At 44.7% G+C, this 20,789-nt stretch overlaps 1 protein-coding gene across 1 annotated transcript in view; it reads right to left on the bottom strand.

The window, feature by feature from the left end:
* LOC148147368 (uncharacterized) overlaps positions 1–20,789 on the bottom strand; it is a 104,085-nt gene that overhangs the window by 7,098 nt on the left and 76,198 nt on the right. The window contains 8 exon segments of the mRNA XM_087995594.1: positions 3,140–3,246; positions 3,335–3,377; positions 3,483–3,599; positions 6,749–6,892; positions 11,668–11,806; positions 12,735–12,879; positions 15,208–15,238; positions 15,331–15,447. Coding sequence (XP_087851720.1) covers positions 3,140–3,246; positions 3,335–3,377; positions 3,483–3,599; positions 6,749–6,892; positions 11,668–11,806; positions 12,735–12,879; positions 15,208–15,238; positions 15,331–15,447 — 843 coding nt within the window.

Below are 20,789 nucleotides of genomic sequence, written 5' to 3'. Positions count from 1 at the left end.
GAGGTTGAAGAAACAACAGGAAAAAGGAAAACGAAAGGAAACATGAAATATGGACAAGACTAAAGAAGTCCAGTCTCCAGTACAACATGCCTCACTGGTGCAGAGGGAAATTTCCAATACTGGCTGTACCAGCCTTCAACTGCACAGTGGTTGCAGGTGCCCTTGTAATCCACGCTGCCTTTAGCTCCCAGAAGACAGTGTCCCATGGCTGTGAGCAGGTGGAGATGTATGTGGATTGTGCCATCTTGCAGAGTCTGTCAAACCAGCTTCGTTGCCAGTGGATGACCCTGTTTTCTTTTCACATCAGAATTGAGGCAGTTCAGCCTCAACCAACTATTCTGAATGTTCCTTAAAACTCCAGCTCCCACCCAGCTCCCATTCAATGTGCAGAAGAAACCGAGGTCTAAAGGATCAGAGAAATATCTGTCAATCAAAATGGAGCAGCTGGACAAAACAGCGGAGTATTAGAAACCAGGATTGTGGAAGTCCTTTTTAATTAATTGTCTCTGTTCTATTCTGTTAAATCTACATCAAATGCCGCCGAAATTAAGGACATTTCATACACTGGAGAAAGAGACAGTCAAACCAAAATGGACATGTAGCAATTCAAAACGAACCCTCAGAAACCACGATTTCTGCAAAGGTGACAAACAACTCCAACAATTGGGTCTGCTGTGTAATGGATGACACATTTCCAATCTCATCTGCATCAATGATCATGACATGTTGGACTGTCGGAAAAATGATAGCTCACAGTGGCCTGTTATGTGTGAGAGAAATGTGCACTGGGCATCTAGACTTTGCTTTGGGATTCTCTCTTGCCTGATGCATTTGCAGACATCAAAATTTGTGCTGTGTTTTATTTTTGCCGCTGGGTTGGCAAGGGGTTCTGGGAGAAAACAGCCTGCCCTTGGATCATTTGAGCTTGAAATGCCTCGACCTTGACTATTGCCAACTTGCCTCTTTCCTCGGCTCATCAATGACAATGTCTGATCCCACAAGGATGGAGAGAGTCAGGTGAGTGAGGTGGGTCACAGGAGTAATTGCAGTGATTTCAATAGCAGTGTAGCAGAGTAACAGCAAAGGGAGCTGAAGGACACAGCATGAAACAAATAACAAAGTGGCATCACAGAGCAAGGCAGATCAGCGATTCACAGGGAAATGTTTCAGTTCAGTTACTGATAACTTCATTGTGATCAAGAAATCAGGTCGAAACAAATGAAGTTGAAATGGAAAGCCTGGAGGGAAGGGAATGGGAGCAGTGGGAATATAAAAGAATAGTGTGACATCAGCACAAGGGGAGGAGCAGATCCCAAGCAGCTGGGACTATTTTTTAAATAAGGCACAACCCTCTGTCTTTCTGGTAAGTTTATACACTGTGCAATGAGAAAGGACATGGTGGGGCGCCTCAGTTGTGTTGAGTACACACCCTGTAGCACGTGGCAGTCCAGGATGCTTCTCGTGTTGGACAAGGTACTTTCTAATGAACCTGTTCAGAATTGTGATGTCACTCCTCTGGAGCAGGGAGGACTTGAACCCAAGCCTCCTGCCTCAGGGGTAGGGACACTACCCACTGTACCACAGGAGCCCTCTTGTGCTGGACAATCACGTACACAGGAATTATCACCGTCTGGAGCAGCTTGAGCTTCTGAGCGTGAGCAGGAGCTGACATGCTGCAGCTTAATAATCCCCGAGCAGAGAGGGAATGAATGACTGCCTAAAGAGAACCAGGTAGGAGTCCCAATGCATCTTTCTCTTTGATTGGAGGTGGGTTTGTGAACTGGTGATGGCAATGCCAAACTGTGAGCAGCTTGGTGACTCTGTTTAGGGAAACACCGATAAAATTCCGAATGATGACAGTGGAAGTGCAACCACTACTTAAGGGAATAAACATACATTACTGTAGCCACAGACACCAGGATGGTATGTTGCCTCCCTGTTATCTGGGTCAGCGATGTCACTGAGCAGCAAGGGACCACTCTAAGGGGAAAGAATGATATGGGAGACTGGGCAGAAAAGCAAGAACCCACAGGATCCAAGAGCACGGGACAAATTGAATCTGAGCTGTTCAATGATAGGAAGCAAAGGGCAATGGGCAACACTGCTTTTGTGATTGGGAGGCTGTTTCAGTGGGGTTGTGGAAGGCTCTGTCCCTTACTTTACTTGGCAGGTATCAATGATGTAGGGACAGGATTCAGTTTGCAGATGTTATAAAAATGGATAGTGAGGAAGAAAGCTTCAGGCATCAGAGAGATTACCACTGAGCTGGGAGAAAACGCGATGGAGAGAAATGTAAGTAGGGAATTGGAAGGGGGCAAATGCGTGAGGGAAGAAACGATAAATGGTGGAATACTGAGCGGTGTGAAGGAATAGAGAGACTGTGGAGCACATGTTCCCTGAGGTTACAAATTAGGTCGATCAGCTGCAAAGAAGGCCAATGGGATTGTTGATTAACCAAGGGGTAAAATATAGCAGCAGAGAGCTTCAGCTCAATCTAGGTCAGCCACTGGTGGAGTCCTGCACACTACACCATTTACAGGGTTACTGGAAGGATTTGATCACAGAGAAAATGTACACAGAGATTGACAAAGATATCACCAGGAATAAAGATCACAAGGACAGATTGGAGAGACCAGGCTTTTTTGGAACAGGGAAGGTTGAGGAGAAATTTAATTGAGATGGACATGCAATAGGCGCTTGAGGCAGAGTGAGCCTGTTTCCCTTGGCAGAGAGATCATTAACCATTGGGTAGAAATTTAGATTAATTTGTGGATGAATAGAGGGCAGTTGAGGAGAAGATAGGGATCTGGAACTCGCAACCGAAAAGTGTAATGGAGTCAAACCCTAATTATGTTCAAAAATGAAAATTGGATATGTATGTAAATTGTTGTAATTTACAGAGCTGCTACTGGAAAGTGGGATTGATTTTGGATAGATCCCTCTCAGTATGCACAGACATGATGGACAGAATGGTCCCCATCTGTGCTTTCAATGATCTATGTCTCTCTGCTTCCCTTTCATTCCACAATGAAATTGTATTCAAACCACAATGAGAGGACAGATTGATCACAGCGAGACTTATTGTTCCTACTGCAATCCATCCAGAATAAAACACAGTATTTGATTGGATCATTCGTACCAGTAACACAGCGAAAGAGGTCAAGTGGGTGCACTTGCAGGTGATGTAGTGAAGCTGACTTTCGGTCGTACAGCCAGACTCACTCCAGATGCCATGACTTGTGCTCCCTACAATGAAAAGTTAGAAAATCAGAGGTGAGCCATTACTCCTCAATTCTAGAGCTAACAAAGTTTGTTTTATCAAATGTTAACTCACCTTTTCTGAAATCCCAAAAGACACATTTTCCACTTGAGTTAGTCTAAAATGGAATTGATTTACATCATAAAGGGCTCTCATTTACTTAAATAATTTATTTGTTCAGTTGCACAGCGATGAATGAATGAGTGTTTGTGTTTTCCCTTACCGGCAAGGTTGTGTTCTGGAAGACAATGGTCACTGGGTCGGTGAGGTTTTCAATGGTGACATTGACCACTTTGATTCCACTTACTAGATTGTTTAACACAGTGCTGTTATTGTCACTCTGGAGACAAAGGACAGCAAGAGTAATGTATCCTTGAGGAGTGTGGATACTTTTTACAGATGGGACTGTGTATTTTAAACAGGATTACATTTCAATAAATTCGTATATACAAACCTTTTTGCAGAGACTTGGCCTTATTGGTATTTCAGTAAGTGAGGCAAAATAAGAAGCATTTCTGAACGGTATGAGTGTGCAGCCAGCATGAAACTGCCCACCCAAACAAGACAGAGGCAGCTTAGATTTGCAGAAACATGTTTGGATTCATTGGTCAGAATGTCCTCACCAACATATGGGCAGCACGGTGGCACAGTGGTTAGCACTGCTGCCTCACAGCGCCTGAGACCCGGGTTCAATTCCCGCCTCAGGCGACTGACTGTGTGGAGTTTGCACATTCTCACCGTGTCTGCGTGGGTTTCCTCCGGGTGCTCCGGTTTCCTCCCACAGTCAAAAAACGTGCAGGCCAGGTGAATTGGCCGTGCTAAATTGCCCATAGTGTTAGGTGTCAGCGGTAAATATAGGGAAATGGGTCTGGGTGGGTGTGCTTCAGTGGGTCAGTATGGACTTGTTGGGCCGAAGGGCCTGTTTCCACACTGTAAGTAATCTAAAAAACATTCCAAAAGGCTGATTAAAACTGAATCCTCTTTTGTTCTTTACAACTTTGAACACATTGTTTATGATCCGACATTTGAAGTAAGAATCTCTTCCTGTAATGAGAGGCTGTTCATCCGGGGCGCTGAATATTGGAAATAGAAAAGTTCATGTGGTGTGGATGGAAGTAATCTCCTGATCTCTGCCCTGGAAAGGAACACTTTGTCTGTGACTGCCGATGTTCCAGTTTACCTGACATCAAGTTAAAACTGGAAATGGTTTTGCAATCCATGGATTTTCCGATGTTTGTAGCACCTTCACTTCCATTTCAGTATTTACTCCAGGTCTCCCAATGTCAGCTATTTTCCCAGCTCGTGAAAGCTGTTCCAACCCACACTGCCCAATTCTTTTACAATTACAGAGTACTTCCCGGGATATGAGAGATTGGGAGAATTGGGCAGTATGAACTGGCCAGAGTAGAAAATTACTGAATGAAAATGGAGAATATAAGGACAACTAATGTTTGAAAAGTCAAAGTGATGCAAAAGATGAAATAAACAAAAACTGAAAGTCTTGTTCCTGTTGGTTCCTTTGTTTTTTTTTATTTGCTGGAGACTGGTATTCTGGAAGAAACACCAAGCTAATGATGGATCAATATACTGAGTGCTTTGTGTCCATTTTCACACAAGAGGAAGCAGACAAAACACTAGTAATAAACAGTAAACCTATTAACTAGGAGCAGGAGTAGGTAACTCAGCCCCTCAAGCCTATTTTGCCGTTCAACTGATCATTGCTGATTTAATCTCTGCCTCAACTCCACTATCCTGCCCTCTCCCCATAACCCTCTAACCCAGTATTAATTAAACATCTGTTTCTCTCCTCCTCAAATGTATTCAGTCTCCCATGTCCACTGCATTCTGGAATAGAGAATCCCATAGATTCATGACCCTTTGAGAGAACAATGGATGGATGAAGGGATTGGGGTTCTCGTCAAGAATACAAAAGCATTATACGTGAGATGTAGACAACTGGGATCAAATGATTCTTATGAAGAGTATAAAGAGGGTAGGAGCATTCTGAAGAGGGAGATCAGGAGGTCAGATCTAAAAACATGAACAGTAAAAGAGGAGCTCAAGGGAGAATCGGGTCCCTTACAGATCAATGAGTTTCTCTCTGTGTTAGGAGATGGGAGAGATGCAAAATAAATACTTCGTGTCAATTTTTTACTGCGGAGAAAAAAGATGGTGGCTAGGGAACTCTGGGTAAATAAATATAAATGCGTTGAAAACAGTTCACATTGCAGAAGAGGAAGTGTTGAATGTCTGAGAAAACATAACGTTAAACAAATCTCCAGGACCTGATCAAGTGTATCCCAGAATGCTGTGGGAAGTGATGGAAGAAATTGTGGAGCCCATTCAGAAATATTTGACTCATCTGTCACCACAGGTGAGTTGCCAGAGGACTAATGTTGTGCCTTTATTTAAGAAAATTGTTTGGAGAATTGTGTTCAAGAGTCAGGAGGTCATGATGCAGCTATGTAAGACATTGATTAGGTCACACGTAGGATTTTGTGTTCATTTCTGGTCGTCAGTCCAAAGGAAGGATTGGAGGCTTCAGAAAGAAGAGTTTACAAGGATGCTGCCTGGATGAGAGGGTATGAGCTATAAGGAGAGTGGGTAAAACTAGTCGGAGTGCAGAAGCTGAGGGGAGACTTAGTCGAAATGTACAAAATTAATGAGATGCATAGCTAGGGTTGACATCACTGAGCTTCTGAGCAGTTTATGGTCTCAAACCCAGTGTTCTCCTGCTATAACCTCAATACAGCCCAGAACTAAAAGCTACTTGACGAGTTTTGTAAATTGAAGGGTCAAATGCGATGTTCGTACAGGAACACAAGCCCCCCGTACAAGAGGCAAAATACAGTTAAGTCGCAGTCTAAATGATTCATGTAATTTGGTAGCTTTTCCTTTGAGTGACAGAGTGAGTGCTGAAGCTGTGTTCTCTCCTGTTTTCAAGTGTGGGTCTTGTGTCTGAAGCAGTGCCACAAGTATGTCAGTGAGCTTACACAGGTGGTCGAGGTCAGTGAATGTATCTTCAAAAGGACATTTCCCCCAAACTACACCATTCTCACCACACGCTGCTCAATGCACCACAGCCATATCACCCAGCAGTCCCTGGGGACTGGGACTCAGACCAAACATCCAGATACTGCACCTTGTGCTCATGCAGAACCCAGTGAGGCCAGACCTTCACCCAGTTCCTGCTGCTTCCACAAAACTCCAGCTACTCGGTATAGCAGCCCCATCACACGACACGGTACAATACAATCACTGGGACATTTCTCTCTCTCTTGTTGGAAAATGTTGACCATGAGAGTATGAAGCAGCGTGTATGAGCATAAACGTGCTGTCCTTTCTTGCATCCCACTCCGAGGCACAGCACTACATTTCACGTTGTTAACTTCATAAATGTAGCGATTACTTGATATAATATTATCGTATTGTTATTTTCCAAATGAATTAACTTGCATTATACTTCAATGTTGATTCTGACGACGTTACCTGGAAAAGGTTTGTATTTCCATCGATAACAAAAATGACTCTCGAGATCTGAACATTTGGCTGCTCCTTAACCTGGTCCAGAAGAGTTGGAGGCAATTCAATTTCAACCTTTCGGGCTAAGCTTGAGGCATTTTGCTGCTGGATCTGTTTGAATGAAACAAGGTAAATCAATTGTTTATCATGAGCCCAGCTGGTGATAATACTGAACCAGTTAGATTCCAGAGGGAAACCTGACTTGATTGACTGTAAAGTTTATTTTTCCAGTTTGGGTGCCATGGTGATCAGTCACTGAACATATTCATAAGAGGTTTCTCATATTCTTTTAACTGAGAGCAGAAGTTTAGCATACAAACTGGAATAACCAACAGCATGATATCATTGAGACGTTATGGAAGTATTCAATCATAAACAGCAAAAAGACCCATGAACCCATTTCCACGACAGTATCTCTCACACACACTTAACCCCCTGTGAACTGTCGCTCCGGTCAATTTCTTACTCAACTGACAAGCTCACCAGGGTGACATTTACACATTCACCTGTGATCTTTTCTCCCCATTACTGCCTTTTCTGAGATACCCAGACACTGACAGACTAAGAAATGCTAAGGGTTTTTTTCTGCTCTGTCTACCTGTACTGCTGAAACAGCTTATGATATCTTGTTCGCTCTGATGGTCTGGGGACTGTCAAAATTAAACTGCTCTTTTACTGGTATGTATTCTTTTCTTTCAAACCTCTCCCTACCCTCTCTCCAACGGTCTCTCAGTCTGTCATGAATCTTAAATTGGCAAACACTCCAAGTGGCTCACCTTTCCAACTTGGAAGTATTTCACCATTACCTCATTCTCACTGGGTCAAAATCCTGGAGCTCCCTCCCAATACCATTGTGGGTCTACCTCCAACACATGGACTGCAGCAGTTCAAGAAGGCATCTCACCACCACCTTTTCATGGGCAACTCGGGATGGGCAATAAATGCTGACCCGGTCAGTGACACCCACATCCAACGGGGGGAAAAAGAAACAAAGAAACATTGTCCAACAGTCTTTCCATCAGGTGACATGCTTGGATGTTCACCTTAAGCACATCATTTCATGGAAAGGTAGTTTTGATCCAATGCTTCACAGGAAATTTTTCAGAGAACTGAAAATCCATTTACCTTGAGAGTCCAAGATCCCTGATAATAGCATATTGGGAGCCTTTATCACAGTCTGTACTCTGAAATATCAGGAACAATATGCTGAAGGAAAATAGGTGGAAAGGCAGCCTGTCAGAGGGAGATCAACAGTTTATACAGAAACACTGATCGGTTCAGTGAGTGGACACAAAGTTGGTAAATGGAGCATAATGTGAGAAAATGCAAAGCTGTCCATTTTGGAAGGGAAACCAAAACAGTATCATTTAAATGGAGAAACCCTGCAGAAAGCTGCAACACAAGGGGACTTGGGGAAACTTGTGCACAAAACACAACAAACCCACTCACAGGTGCAGCAGGTAATCAGGAAGTCTAATACAATGTTGGCCCTGATTTCAATGGAGTTGGAATATAAGAGGAGGGAAGTCTCACTGCAACTGAACAAGGTGCTGGTGAGACCACATCTGTAGTATTTTGGTCCCCTTATTTAAGGAAAGATTACATTCCGATGTAATCTGAGGCAGTTCAGAGAAGGGTCACTAGAATACACTTTAGGGGCTTGACAGTGTAAATGCTGAGAGAGTATTTCACCTCGTGGGAGAGTCTAGGACCAGCAAGCATAGTCTCAGAATAAAGGGCAGCCAATTTAAGACAGAGATGAGGAGAAATGTCTTCTCTCAGAGGGTTAAGAATCTTTGGAACTCCTTGCCACAGAGAGCTGGGGGACAGAATCCTTGGGTATATTGAAGGCTGAGATAGTTAGATTCTTGGATCAGTGGGGGCGTCAGGGATTATGTGGAAAGTGGCCATGGGGAATGTCGGCTCAGCTGGTATTCTATTGGATGGCAGAGGAGCCTCGAGGGGCCAAACAGCCTCCTCCTGTTCCCATTTCTTATGGCCTTATGGAATTCTGGGAGGTAACTGGCTTCTTCCTTGAGAATCAGCTTCCCTTCCCCTGTAAATACAGTCACTTCCTCTCTGGGTTATTCACTGATAGGAGCGACCATATTAAAGTAAGCTGTTAGTTGTCTGCCAGTGTCCTGCTGAGAGTTGTAACAATAACTGCAGCAATCCATTAGGTTCGGATGGAGATCTACCTGGGATACAGTACAAAGCAAACAAATCTGGATGCTGGAAATCAAAAGTAATAAGAGGAAATGCTGGAAATACACAACAGGTCAGGCAGCATCTGTGGAGAGAGAAGTGGAGTTACATTTTAGGTTGGAAACCTTTTGTCAGAATTCTAAACAAAGTCAGAAATACAACAGGTTTTAAGCAACACGGGCAGGAGAATGGGAAGATCTGTGATGGGGCCAGGCAAAAGGACTCTCCCTGTCTTTTCACACAGCAGCTGTTGGTGAGGATTCTGCCATTTCCCATCTGTACTCCTGGTCGAGACTCATCTTTTGTTTCTTTGTTTGTTTCACTCTCATCTTCTTTTGCCTTGTACCATCGTCTCTCTTATTATTCAGTCACTGCTGCCTTTCACCTTGTCACCAAAGAAGGTACTTTCAGTGTGAGGTACGAATTGGTACTTGGGACTCTGCAGTGGTCACCCTCATCAATACTGTCATGGACAGATGGTTTTGTGTCTTCGAGGATTGCCAGGCTGTTTCAGAGGGCAGCTAACAATGAAGATAGAAGCAAGAGGAGGCCATTTTGCCCTTTGAGTCTGCTCTGCCCTTCATCACCATCATGGCTGATTGTCCAACTCAATAGCCTAATCCTGCTTTCTCCCCATTACCTTTGACCCCATTCACCCCAAGTACTATATCTCACCACCTCTTGAATACATTCAACATTTTGTCATCAACCACTTCCTGTGGTAGTGAATTCCACAGGCTCACCACTGTCTGGGTGAAGAAATGTCTCCTCATCTCCATCCTAAATGGTCTACCCTGAATCGTCAGACTGTGATCCCTGTTCTGGACACACCCACCATCAGAAACATCTTCCTGCATCTATCCTGTCTAGTGCTGTTAGAATTTTATAAATCTGTATGAGATTCCCCACTCACTCATCTGAACTCCAGCAAAAACCATCCTATCCTCGTCAATCTCTCCTCATGTGTCAGTCCCGCCATCCCTGCAATCATTCTGGTAAACCTTCACTGCACTCCCTCGAGAGCAAGTGTCCCCTTCCTCAAAACTGCAACAATATTCTCAGTATGGCCTCACCACGGCCCTGTACATGAGTCACATGTAGTGCAGACCAGGTAAACACAGCAGATTTTATTCCCGAAAGGGGATTCGGGGATTTCCATATCTAACTCTAATAGACTTACCCTGTGTTCCAGGGTTCTGAACCTTTCCCACCCAGGGCACCTGTACAAGGCTGAAAAGTTGTTGTGGCCATTCAGTGAGAATGGGAGATGTCAGGGCCAGTGGAGCTGGGGAAGACCGATAGAGCAGGGGATGGGCAAAGACTTTTAAAAGAAGGGGGGAATGTTGAAGAATGGAGGCATGTGGGACTGTAAGAACAAGACGTATGGGTCAGAGAGGTTTGAGGAAATCTCATGGTTTTCAAACAGTGTGTAAGGTTGGCCAACGTCAGTGCTGCAGGAGCCACGCCTCATTAAGGCCACACCCACAGATTGAGGAAATGGAAGAATGTAAAGCTGCATCATTCTGTCAGAGCATTTGCGAACCCACTTTGGAAAGCTTTGCTGTATTCCCTTCTCCCACATGGACGTACAGTACTTCACCTCCCCTTCAATCCATCCCCGCAGTTCACCACAATTCCTCCCCCTGGTAGTGAGTTCCACATTCTCTAGGAGTAAACAGGACTCCAAGAGTGATCTAACCAAGATTTGAGATAAGTTTTACATAATTTCCTTCCTTTTCAGTCTATTCATCTCGATGTGAACTCAGCACGATGATTCTTTTATTCTGAACTTAAAAACCTGCATTTTTATAGAATCCCTACATTGTGGGAGCAGGCCATTTGGCCCATCAAGTTCACACTGACCGTCCAATGAGCATCTCACCCAGACCCACACACCGACATTTCCCATGGCTAACCCACCTGGCCTGTACACCCCAGGACACTATCACGGTCAATCCTCACAACCTGCACATCTTTGGACTGTGGGAGGAAACCTGAGCACCTGAGGGAAACCCACATAGACACGGGGAGAATCTGCAAACCCTACACTGACAGCCACCCAAAGGTGGGATCGAATCCAAGCCCATGGCGCTGTGAGGTAGCAGTACTATCCATCAAACCACCATGCCACCCTAATTATCTGTGTACTGCTGCTGAGATCCTTTTGTTACTGGACTCAAATTAAATTCTTGTTTTTCAAGTAAGAGATGATGTCTTTATCTTTCAAACCAAAATGTGTATCACATGTTTATACGTATTGATATTTGTTTGTAAACTTTATGCCCATTCTGCAATTATTAGATTTCTGATCATTTGTGGTAATCTCCGTTTTTATTGGTTTCATCCATAAATTTACAATGTTTTTCAAATCCAAACTCTAAGTGAATAATAAAAATTATGAACAATTGTGATGTATCTCCTGATGCCAAACTCAAGAGCACCTTTGGAGAGGCTCAGGATCGGATTAAGTATGACCCTGAGGTAGTTCACAAACATTGAATGGAATTAAATAAGTCTAGAATACAGTATCAATGTGAATTCACAGGAGGGGTTAAATTCAGTTTAAAATAACTACACTGAAAGATTCTCAAGCCCTCTCCCAACATTTTCTCTAAAAATGGTGTTAGTTTCCAACACATGATAGTCATTGCTTACAATGCCCAGCTAACCACAACACTCACCAAATCTGATGGAGGAAAGTGAAGTCCTGGGAACTTTTCAGCTTTTATTCTTTGAATGTGAGCAAAGTAATTTGGCGTTGAGAAGGATTGATTTCCTCCTTCAATTTCTATCTCTGCGAGTATTCTCTCCAGTGTTGTACTACAACAGAAACGCAATTTAATAAAAGCAGAAAGTGCTGGAAATATTCAGCCTGGCAACATCTGTGCAGTGAGCAACATGTACGTGGCTCCACAATAAAAAGTAAAGGGGTCACCCCCACAAGCTCATAACCAGAGGGACCTTGTTGATGACACATGTAGGATTTTCCAGGGGAAATGCTGTAAAGTGCTTTAATTAATCCAGGAAAACATACCGTGGATTATTAAGTAAATGATGAGATTAAGCAAGATATATTTCTCATACTGTGAGCCCTGGGGGTGCTCAGAGTCTGGCAGCCAGCATTCCCAGGGACTGGGCATGTGTATCAGGCACTAACCATTTTAATCACGGGTTAGTGCGATCAATCAGGGAGCGTTAAACAGACAAAATGGGAGCGTAAAAAAGGTGAACATGTAAAGAAATTCTTCCATCTTCTTGTGACATTGCAAATGCCCCCATTCCATCAGCAATGTTAACAGACCTGCTAACCACCGCCAACATGGAACCTGACCTCGATGGGTGGAAATTATCCTGAACCAGAGTCTGAATCAGGAACATAGGGAAAGAAGAGAAATACCCAACACGTGACAAACGGTAATCACCTGACCCCCACGCAACATTCACATGAACGTTTGCTCGTAGATGTTTAATTTAATCACAGGACTTAATTTGGAATTGTACATTAATTGGAGGTGAAAATTAGACGGTGTCTATAATAGAAGCTGATTAGCAACAAGTTGAAAATCACAGATCTCCTGCAGTGCCACATGGCCCATTGAGTCTGCACCAACCAGACAGTCAGCCAAGGCTGGAATTGAACTGAGATAACTGGTGCTGGGAGGCAGCAGTGCTAACCACAGTGTGGCCAATCAATCCCACAGATTCTGTTCGCAGATGAACATCACATTTTATGAGCACTGATACCTACCTGTCAGGAACGACACCATCACATTGCACTAGGAATTTGTTCACTGAATCAGAGTTGTTCATGTTTTTCTCCCTGGAAAGCAGTTGCTGCATCATGTCACGGCACATTTGGTTGGGATCCAAATTCTGGGGAGTGGGAATGTTACCTGCACGATGACAGAATATGAAGGAGACAAAATATAAGCAAGTAAAATGGTTTGACCTTTAACAGGAGTAATACAGGAAATAACAAGAAACTCCCCAAAACTCGCAACTAGAATTGGGGAATTGGAAACCTTTGTTCAGATGTTTCTTTGAAAGGAGGAGAGGGTGTTTAGTCATAAACCCGTCGGTAATGTAAGAAAGGGCTCTTTATTTATTTATTCATTTGTGGGATATGGGCGTCGCTGGCTGGCTGGCATTTATTGCCCGTCCCCAGCTGCCCTTGAGAAGGTGGGGCTGAGCTGCCTTCTTGAACCAGTCCACCTGCTGTGGGTTGACCCCCAATGCCATTAGGGAGGGAATTCCAGGATTTTGACCCAGCGATGGTGAAGGAATGGTGATATATTTCCAAGTCACGATGGTGAGTGGCTTGGTGGGAAATATGCAGGTGGTGGTGTTCCCATGTCTGTGCTGCCCTTGTCCTTCTAGATGGAAGTGGTTGTGGGTTTGGAAGGTGCTGACTGAGGATCCTTGATGAATTTCTGCAGTGCATCTTGTAGATAGTTCACACTGCTGCTACTGAGCATCAGTGATGGAGGGAGTGGATGCTCTTAGATTTAGTGCGGAGTAAGGGGGCTGCTTTGTTCTGGATGGTGTCAAGCTTGTTGAGCATCTTTGGGGCTGCACTCATCCAGGTAAGTGGGGAATATTCGATCACACTCCTGATTTGTGCCTTGCAGGTGGTGGACAGGCTTTGCAGAGGATTCAGTGATGGGAACATCAAGGAGTGAATGTTAAGGGGTGGGGGTTAGATTGTGTCTTCTTGGTGATGGTCACATCCTCGCATTTGCGTGACTTGCAACTTGTCAGTCCAAGCCTGGATATTGTCCAGATCTTGTTGCATTTGAACTTGGGCTGCTTCAGTGTCTGAGGAGTCATGAATGGTGCTGAACATTGAGCAATCATTGGCAAACACCCCCACTTCTGACTTGGTGATGGAGGGAAGATCATTGATGGAGCAGCTGAAGATGTTTGGGCCTAGGACACTGCTCTGAGGAACGTGTGCAGAGATGTCCTGGAGCTAAGATGACTGACCTCCAACAACCATGAGCATCTTCCTATGTGTTAAGCGATGACTCTAAATACCAAAGATTTTGCCCCCTGATGCCCACTAATTCCAGTTTTGCTAGGATTCCTTGATGCCACACTTGGTTGAATGCAGCCTTGATGTCAAGGACTGTCACTCTCACCTCACCATTGGAATTCAGTTCTTTTGTCCATTTTGGAGCCAATGCTGTAATGAGGTCAGGAGCTGAGTGGCCTCGTGGAACCTAAACTGGGCGTCACTGAGCAGGTTATTACTGAGCAGATGCTGCTGGGTAGCACTGTTGATGGACACCTTCCATCACTTTCCTGATGATCGAGAGTAGACTGATGGGCGGTGATTGGATTTGTCCTGCCTTTTATGTGCAGGACATGCCTGGGCAAATTTCCACATTATTGTGTAGATCCCAGTTTTGTAACTGGACTGGAACAGCTCAGCTAGGGATGTAGCAAGTTCTGGAACACAAGTCTTCAGTACTATTGCCAGAATGTTGTCAGGGCCCAGAGCCTTTGCGGAATTCAGCATTTCCAGCCATTCCTTGACATTATGTGGAGTGAACTGAATTGGCTGAAGATTGGTATCTGTAATGCTGGGGCCACTGGAGGAGGCCAAGATGGATCATCCACTCAGCACTTCTGGCTGAAGGTTGCTGTGAAAGCTGAGGGGAATGATGGTTGATGCAGAGCAGTGCAGGAGTGAAAATCCACAGGATCTGGTGTGCGCTGGGAGAGACAGGTTAGGGGGAAGGGTACACCAAGTTACTGAGATTGGTGGACTCCTGAGGGGAAGTATCCCGAATATAAAATACCATTGCCATCATTATCTCATGTTTAATGCTATTCTGAAGACTTGTGAAACTAACAGCAGGTTGCTCTACATTTGCAGTAAAACAATGGAGACACCATAAAGCTGAAATCATTGGAACTGTGGTTTAGATTAGAGTGGTGCTGGAAAAGAACAGCAGGTCAGGCAGCATCCAGGGAACAGGAAAAGTGACATTTCAGGCAAAAGTTCTTCATCGGGAATAGAAGCAGAGAGCCTCCAGGGTGGAGAGATAAATGGGGGCTGTGTTTTATAAGAAAATTCAAACAAGATATTTCCACAATCTGCTGTTACAGTGGTCTTTCTCCCACTGTGCTTCCATCCAGCAAGTTCTGCAGTAATACAACCATCACTGTAGCACAATTCCCAAAACTGAATAGTAGGTTTTATTATAAAGTTCATTTACCTGCTGAAGAGGACAGGCTGGTGGATGATTCCTAAAGTGGAAATTCATACGTGAGATATTTTTCTATCAAATCGATGTTTATAAATAATGGGATTGAGATACTGAAGGGTAATTCTGTCTTACCGGGGGTGTTTCACAGGGTCTGCCTGTCACTGGGGTAGTGACACTGACATGATTGGAAAGGTTACTCTGTGTTGTAATTGTAAATGGGTCACCACTTGGAAAAAAGGCAAAAATGTCCTGTAAAGAAATATGGTAAAAATATTGTAACAGATTATCCTACATTAAAGTTCCACATCATAAGTATTTCACAGATTGATTCATCTCCGACATGGAAATGTTAAACATTGTCATGTCTCTACCTGTCATCAGAACTCAGAAAAATGAGAAGTGTAATTGGTTTTGAGCAAGTGAAAGGAGATCAGGGAACATTCCAGAATGTCCCTGTACTTGATCAGTACCCAAGTATCATTTAAATGTTTAATTACTTCAGTGGTGACGAAAACACAATCATTATTATCACAAAGTGTCAGTCCGCAGACTCCAAATGTGAGAATTCCCAAGTCTAAGCCCTTCAGTGGATGCTATTGTGTAACTGCTGTATCTATCCCTGATTAGAGGGGAATCCCACATTAACAGGAGTAGAATTGGGGCTAACCAGGGGCTCAGGCTGAGATCAAGTATTGGACTGCTGAAGGAAATCCAAACATTTAAAATTGAAGCTTTAATACAGCTCTCACTGGGGCCCTATTCAGCCTTCCCAGTCTGGTGGAGGTTCCAGATGTTCCTGCTAAACATTGTGGCCTAGCAGGCAGGGACACATATAAACAGATGGACATGGAGTAGGAGCAGGCCATCAGGCCTTTGGGCCTGTTCCACAATTTAATAAGATCATAATACATTGGAGCAGGAGGCGGCCATTTGGCCCATTGTGCTTGCACACCTCTTCAAACGAGCATCATTACCTCATCCCAATCTCCTGCCTCCTCCCCATAACCTTGCATATAATTTTTATCCAAATAACCAGCCAATGCCCTGTGGAAGACATCAATTGAACCTGCCTGCACCACATTTCCAGGCAGTACATTCCATACTCGAACTCTTCACTCAGTGGAAATGTGTTTGTTTGTTCTCACATCACCCCTGTTTGGTTTGCCCATCCCTTTAACTCTCTGCCCTCTTGTCCTTGTCCCTTTCACAAGCAGGAGCACTTTCTCCTTGTGGGCTCCATCCAGCCCACTCGGTTTCAAAAGCCTCTATCAAATCTCCTCTCAGCCATCCTCTCTCGAATGAGAACAGTGTCAACTTCTTCAATCTATCCTTATCACTGTCATTCCTCATTCCTGGACTCATTCTTGTAAATTACTTCCGCATTCTCTCCAATGCACTCACATCCTTTTCTACAATAATATGCCCACATCTCCTAACAATACTCTACTTGCGGTCTAACCAATGTATTATACAGTTCAACATCACCTCCCTGTTCTTGTGCTCCATGCCCCGACTAATACAGGTGAGAATACTGTGGGCTTCAACTGCTTTCTCCACTTGTTCCACCACCTTCAATGATCTGTGCGCCTAAACACCCAAGACCCTCTGCTCCTGCACCCCCTTTTCCTTGGGACCCACACAGTGAACATTTCGGGACTGCCTCCAATGCCAGTACATCTTTCCTTAGAGTAGGGGACCAAACTGTTCACTGTCTTCTTGGTGTGCTCCAGCAGGTGCACAGTTTCATTTCAACAAGTCTTCCTTATTTTTACACTTCATTCCCTTTGAAATAAGGAGCAACATTCCATTGGCCTTTCCGATTACCTTCTGAACATCCACACCAACATTTTGAGATTCCTGGAAGAGAACTACCAAAACCCTCTTTTGTAGTTTTCTCCAGGCTTTCTTCATTAAATAACATTCAGCTCCTCCAATCTCCCTGGCAAACCTGACAAACAGCCATGGTGTGATTGAAAACCATGTCCCCCGAAGACCAGCCTGGGGTTCAGCATTACTCATCCAGTGACATTTCCACTTTCCCACCACTTCCCCTCCAGTTTGATTGGGCCGTGCTGTGCTGCTTTCTCGTTATTGCCAGCGCAAACACGTTCTCAACACGCACCAACCTTTAGTCCTTTCACACAATTAGTTCCCTTTCTTCTCTTATGCAGGCTCTTGTGAGACCCAGCAAACCACCACAAAGAGGAGACACACACTGGAGTGCCTCAGTTCTAACCCCACCTCTGAAGAGGATGCGACTGAGTGCTCAGAGGATGTACCAGCAAGGCTTTCACTGCACCCTGTACCAGCTCAGACTTTCATCTCAGTGGGTACACTTTCTAGATGAGAGACAGGAGCACAATCTGGTGAGCACATCATTGTGCTGTCCCACAGTTGGCCGAGGAAGAAATGTCCCAGGTCACTGGTCAGGAGAGAACTGGAGACCAGGCACCAGCACAACACCAGGCAGAATATGACCCGCTGTTCTCAGCGATTAAAGGACATCAGCAACATGCAGAGAAACACCCAGCAACAGTATACAAGCTTGTCTGCAGCAGTCAGGAAGGTGAATCCAAGGATGGATGAGCGCAACGACGCTAGCTCTGGCACCATGGACAGGCTGGTGACTGCGCTGGAAACCCAGGTCCTGCACACCAAGTGTCTGCTGCTTATACACACAGGCCTGAACTCCATCAGTGTAGCTATCGGCTCTCAACATCAATGGCAAAGCCAAAGGGGGATGAGGGACCTCAACCTCATTCCAGATCCTTCTTCCTCTCAGGGAGACAGGATGGTGCCAGCAGACACCCACAGGAGGAGGAGTCCCACATGAAACCTCCCGCAGCTTCTCAGGACAGTCTAGTGGTGTCTGGCCCCTTCACCTCCTCCCTGCCTCTGATGCTAATACCTACTGAAGTCCAAGCCAAGAGGGATGAGCCTGTAACCCAGCAGGACAATCTCAGCTAACCTGGGCCCTCTCGAATCAAATATCCCTGGGGGTGACCAACCAAGTCCTCCAGGCCAACAAGACCAGCTACAGAGAACATTCCCCCTATCCCAGCAGCAGAAGGCTGGACTGCACAGAGACATCGGACTGAGACAGAAAGGAAATTAAAAACCGCCCTGAGGGCGTGTGGGTGACAGGGAGGACACATCAGTGCATTTCTCTAAAAATATGTTCCTTTGCATTTTCAAAATGTCGGCTTCATCGTCTGTGCAGCTGTTGGAGCTAGTGAGAGGTGAGCAGCCTTTTCAGATATCCCAAGGGAGAAAGAAGCTGTAATGGCCAAGCCTTACTCATTCTCTCAGAAGCTCCCAACTCCTCGACTGCAGATAGCATCAGAATTATGGATCCTGAACTGTGACCTCGATGACTACAGCTAAGGCAGGTTAATGTGAACAACACTCAGGATAAAAACAATGTTCAGGGATTCTGACAGGGCCTGGCCTGCACAAATCATCCACATTTACACAAACCTTGACAGTGAGAGGGTAGATTCAGTGATGATATCACATATCTCTGCAGGCAACGTTTTATTCAATCTCTCAGCTTTTGGAGGGAGCGCATTGTCATTAAAAGCTGGGAGGTACACAACGGGGCATTCACATCTTCCCTCTCCCTCATAGCGCAGTGATCTGCTGAGAGAATCTGCACAAAACACTGCTTCTCTCTGGTTAGGTGCTGTCCAACAGGATGCCCAAGTTTTTCAGGGCAATTTAGCAGTTTGACACATTGAAGTCTAACCAATGATGGAAGGCTGTAATGGAGGTACCTCCGAATTGCTCCCAACCTGCTGCAAATCGTGAGGGACTGCATCACACAGCACTCAGATCTCATGCTGTTGTTGAAGGTCTAAAACTCTATAACCTCATGAGATGGGACTATCCTATCTCACTGACTGCTGCTTTCTCCAAAATAGCAGGAAAACCTGCTGAGTGCAGATACTGGAAGGTGGAAACACCTGAAGAGAGCAAGCAGACAATCATATGAAGAACAAACCATTTCTTCATTAACAGACAAGTTCAAGGAGTACAGAAATTGTCTGCTCCACACATACTGACCAGGGGTGTCTTGCCATACACCTCACCGAGAGTTACAGAATGAAAGGAAGTTGAAAACCCAGCACATTCATCCTGGAAGCAGGTTTCAATTATTTCCTTGTGCTTGATGAAGCATAGTTCTATCATGCTTCCTTGGGCACCTCTCCTTGTCAATGTCCTGATCCTCATTTTCCTTCTCAGAAACTTCCTTAATGAAGTAGCACACCCTTTCTGGTTAGACTCTAAGTCCTCACAGTAGCAGTCCAGGCAGCAAAGCCTCACAGGAATGCAGAAGCCAAAGATGGCCATTCAGCCCACTGAAACTGCCCTGCCCTTCAGTATGATCATAGCTGATTGAACATTTCAAAAGTCCTTTACTCATCCTATCCCCATATTAGTGACCACCAGAATTATATCAATCTCTCCCTTAAACATACTCAAATCTGGATTCTCCACAGCCTTCTGCGGAGAATTCTTTGGAAGACTGAGAATTCCAAAGGTTCACAACCCTCCGAGGAAAAACAATTCTGCTCATTCACACCGAAGTGGCATCCCCCTTATTTTTCAATTGTTCCTGGTTCTAGACCCCCCCACTCGGGGTAACGTTTCACCCGCATCAACCCAGTCTATCCCTTTAACTATTTTGCATTTTTCAGTGAAATCATTTCTTATTCTTTGAAACTCTAGAGAATAAAGACCAATTTTTTTCAACCTTTCTTCATTGGACAGTATTACCAACGGCAACAAGTCTATGATCAGTTCCATTATGGCCCTGGTGGAAACATGGACAGTGTCGTGTCTCTGTTCTGCCTCAGTCTGAGGCTTTTGTAAAGGTGTCATCAGTTTTTGATGGAGTTGATGAAGTGGGAACCTTTTCGGTTGCCGATGTTTACCGGCTGGTGATAGGAAATGATCAGAGCAAGATGGGTGCACGCTATCGCACCCTGTCCCTGGGAGAAACCAGCTCTGGGGGAGAATCCCACTGTTCAGGCTGCTTGACTGAGCCAGCACATACATCATTTGTAGATGTATGAGATTCATATGTGTCCCTGTCTGCAAAGTAACTGGCAGAAGCAAGCAGCTCATTAGCATCCCTGAGCTCGAAGGTGAAGTCTGAAGGGGGTGACGCGGTGTGTGATTTGTCTAAAAGCAGCCGTGATGATGTGTGAGGCTGGGTGTTTGGTGATGCCCACTTGCATGGATCAAGGGTGGAAGAGGACAGTGTCCATGGAGCATGTGGTGAAATGATGGAAAGATGGAGTTGTCCAAAGGCATGGAGAAGGAGGCAATAAGCTGCAGTTGCCAGGTAACGCTGTGACATCCATGTCGTTTAGTTTGAATTGGTGTCATCTAGTTTCTCAGGGACGGGGAGGAGAACTGGAAGGTGCATACAGTGACAGGAGTGGGGCTGATAATGAGATGCAACTTCATGGAAATAAAATGGTGACTGCTCATATGCAAGATTCAGAATTTGCTGTGTGAACTGTTGGGAACACTGGAAATGTTATTCCCAAAATTGAGGACCTGATTTTTCCATTCACTCTGTATTT

This window comes from Chiloscyllium plagiosum, unplaced genomic scaffold, assembly GCF_037043375.1.
Source record: "Chiloscyllium plagiosum isolate Xiang-an unplaced genomic scaffold, Cpla_swu_hap1 HiC_scaffold_17, whole genome shotgun sequence".
NCBI classification, from domain to species: domain Eukaryota; kingdom Metazoa; phylum Chordata; class Chondrichthyes; order Orectolobiformes; family Hemiscylliidae; genus Chiloscyllium; species Chiloscyllium plagiosum.
Note: the sequence above shows the minus strand (reverse complement) of the source record. Positions and strands in the feature narration are given on the sequence as shown.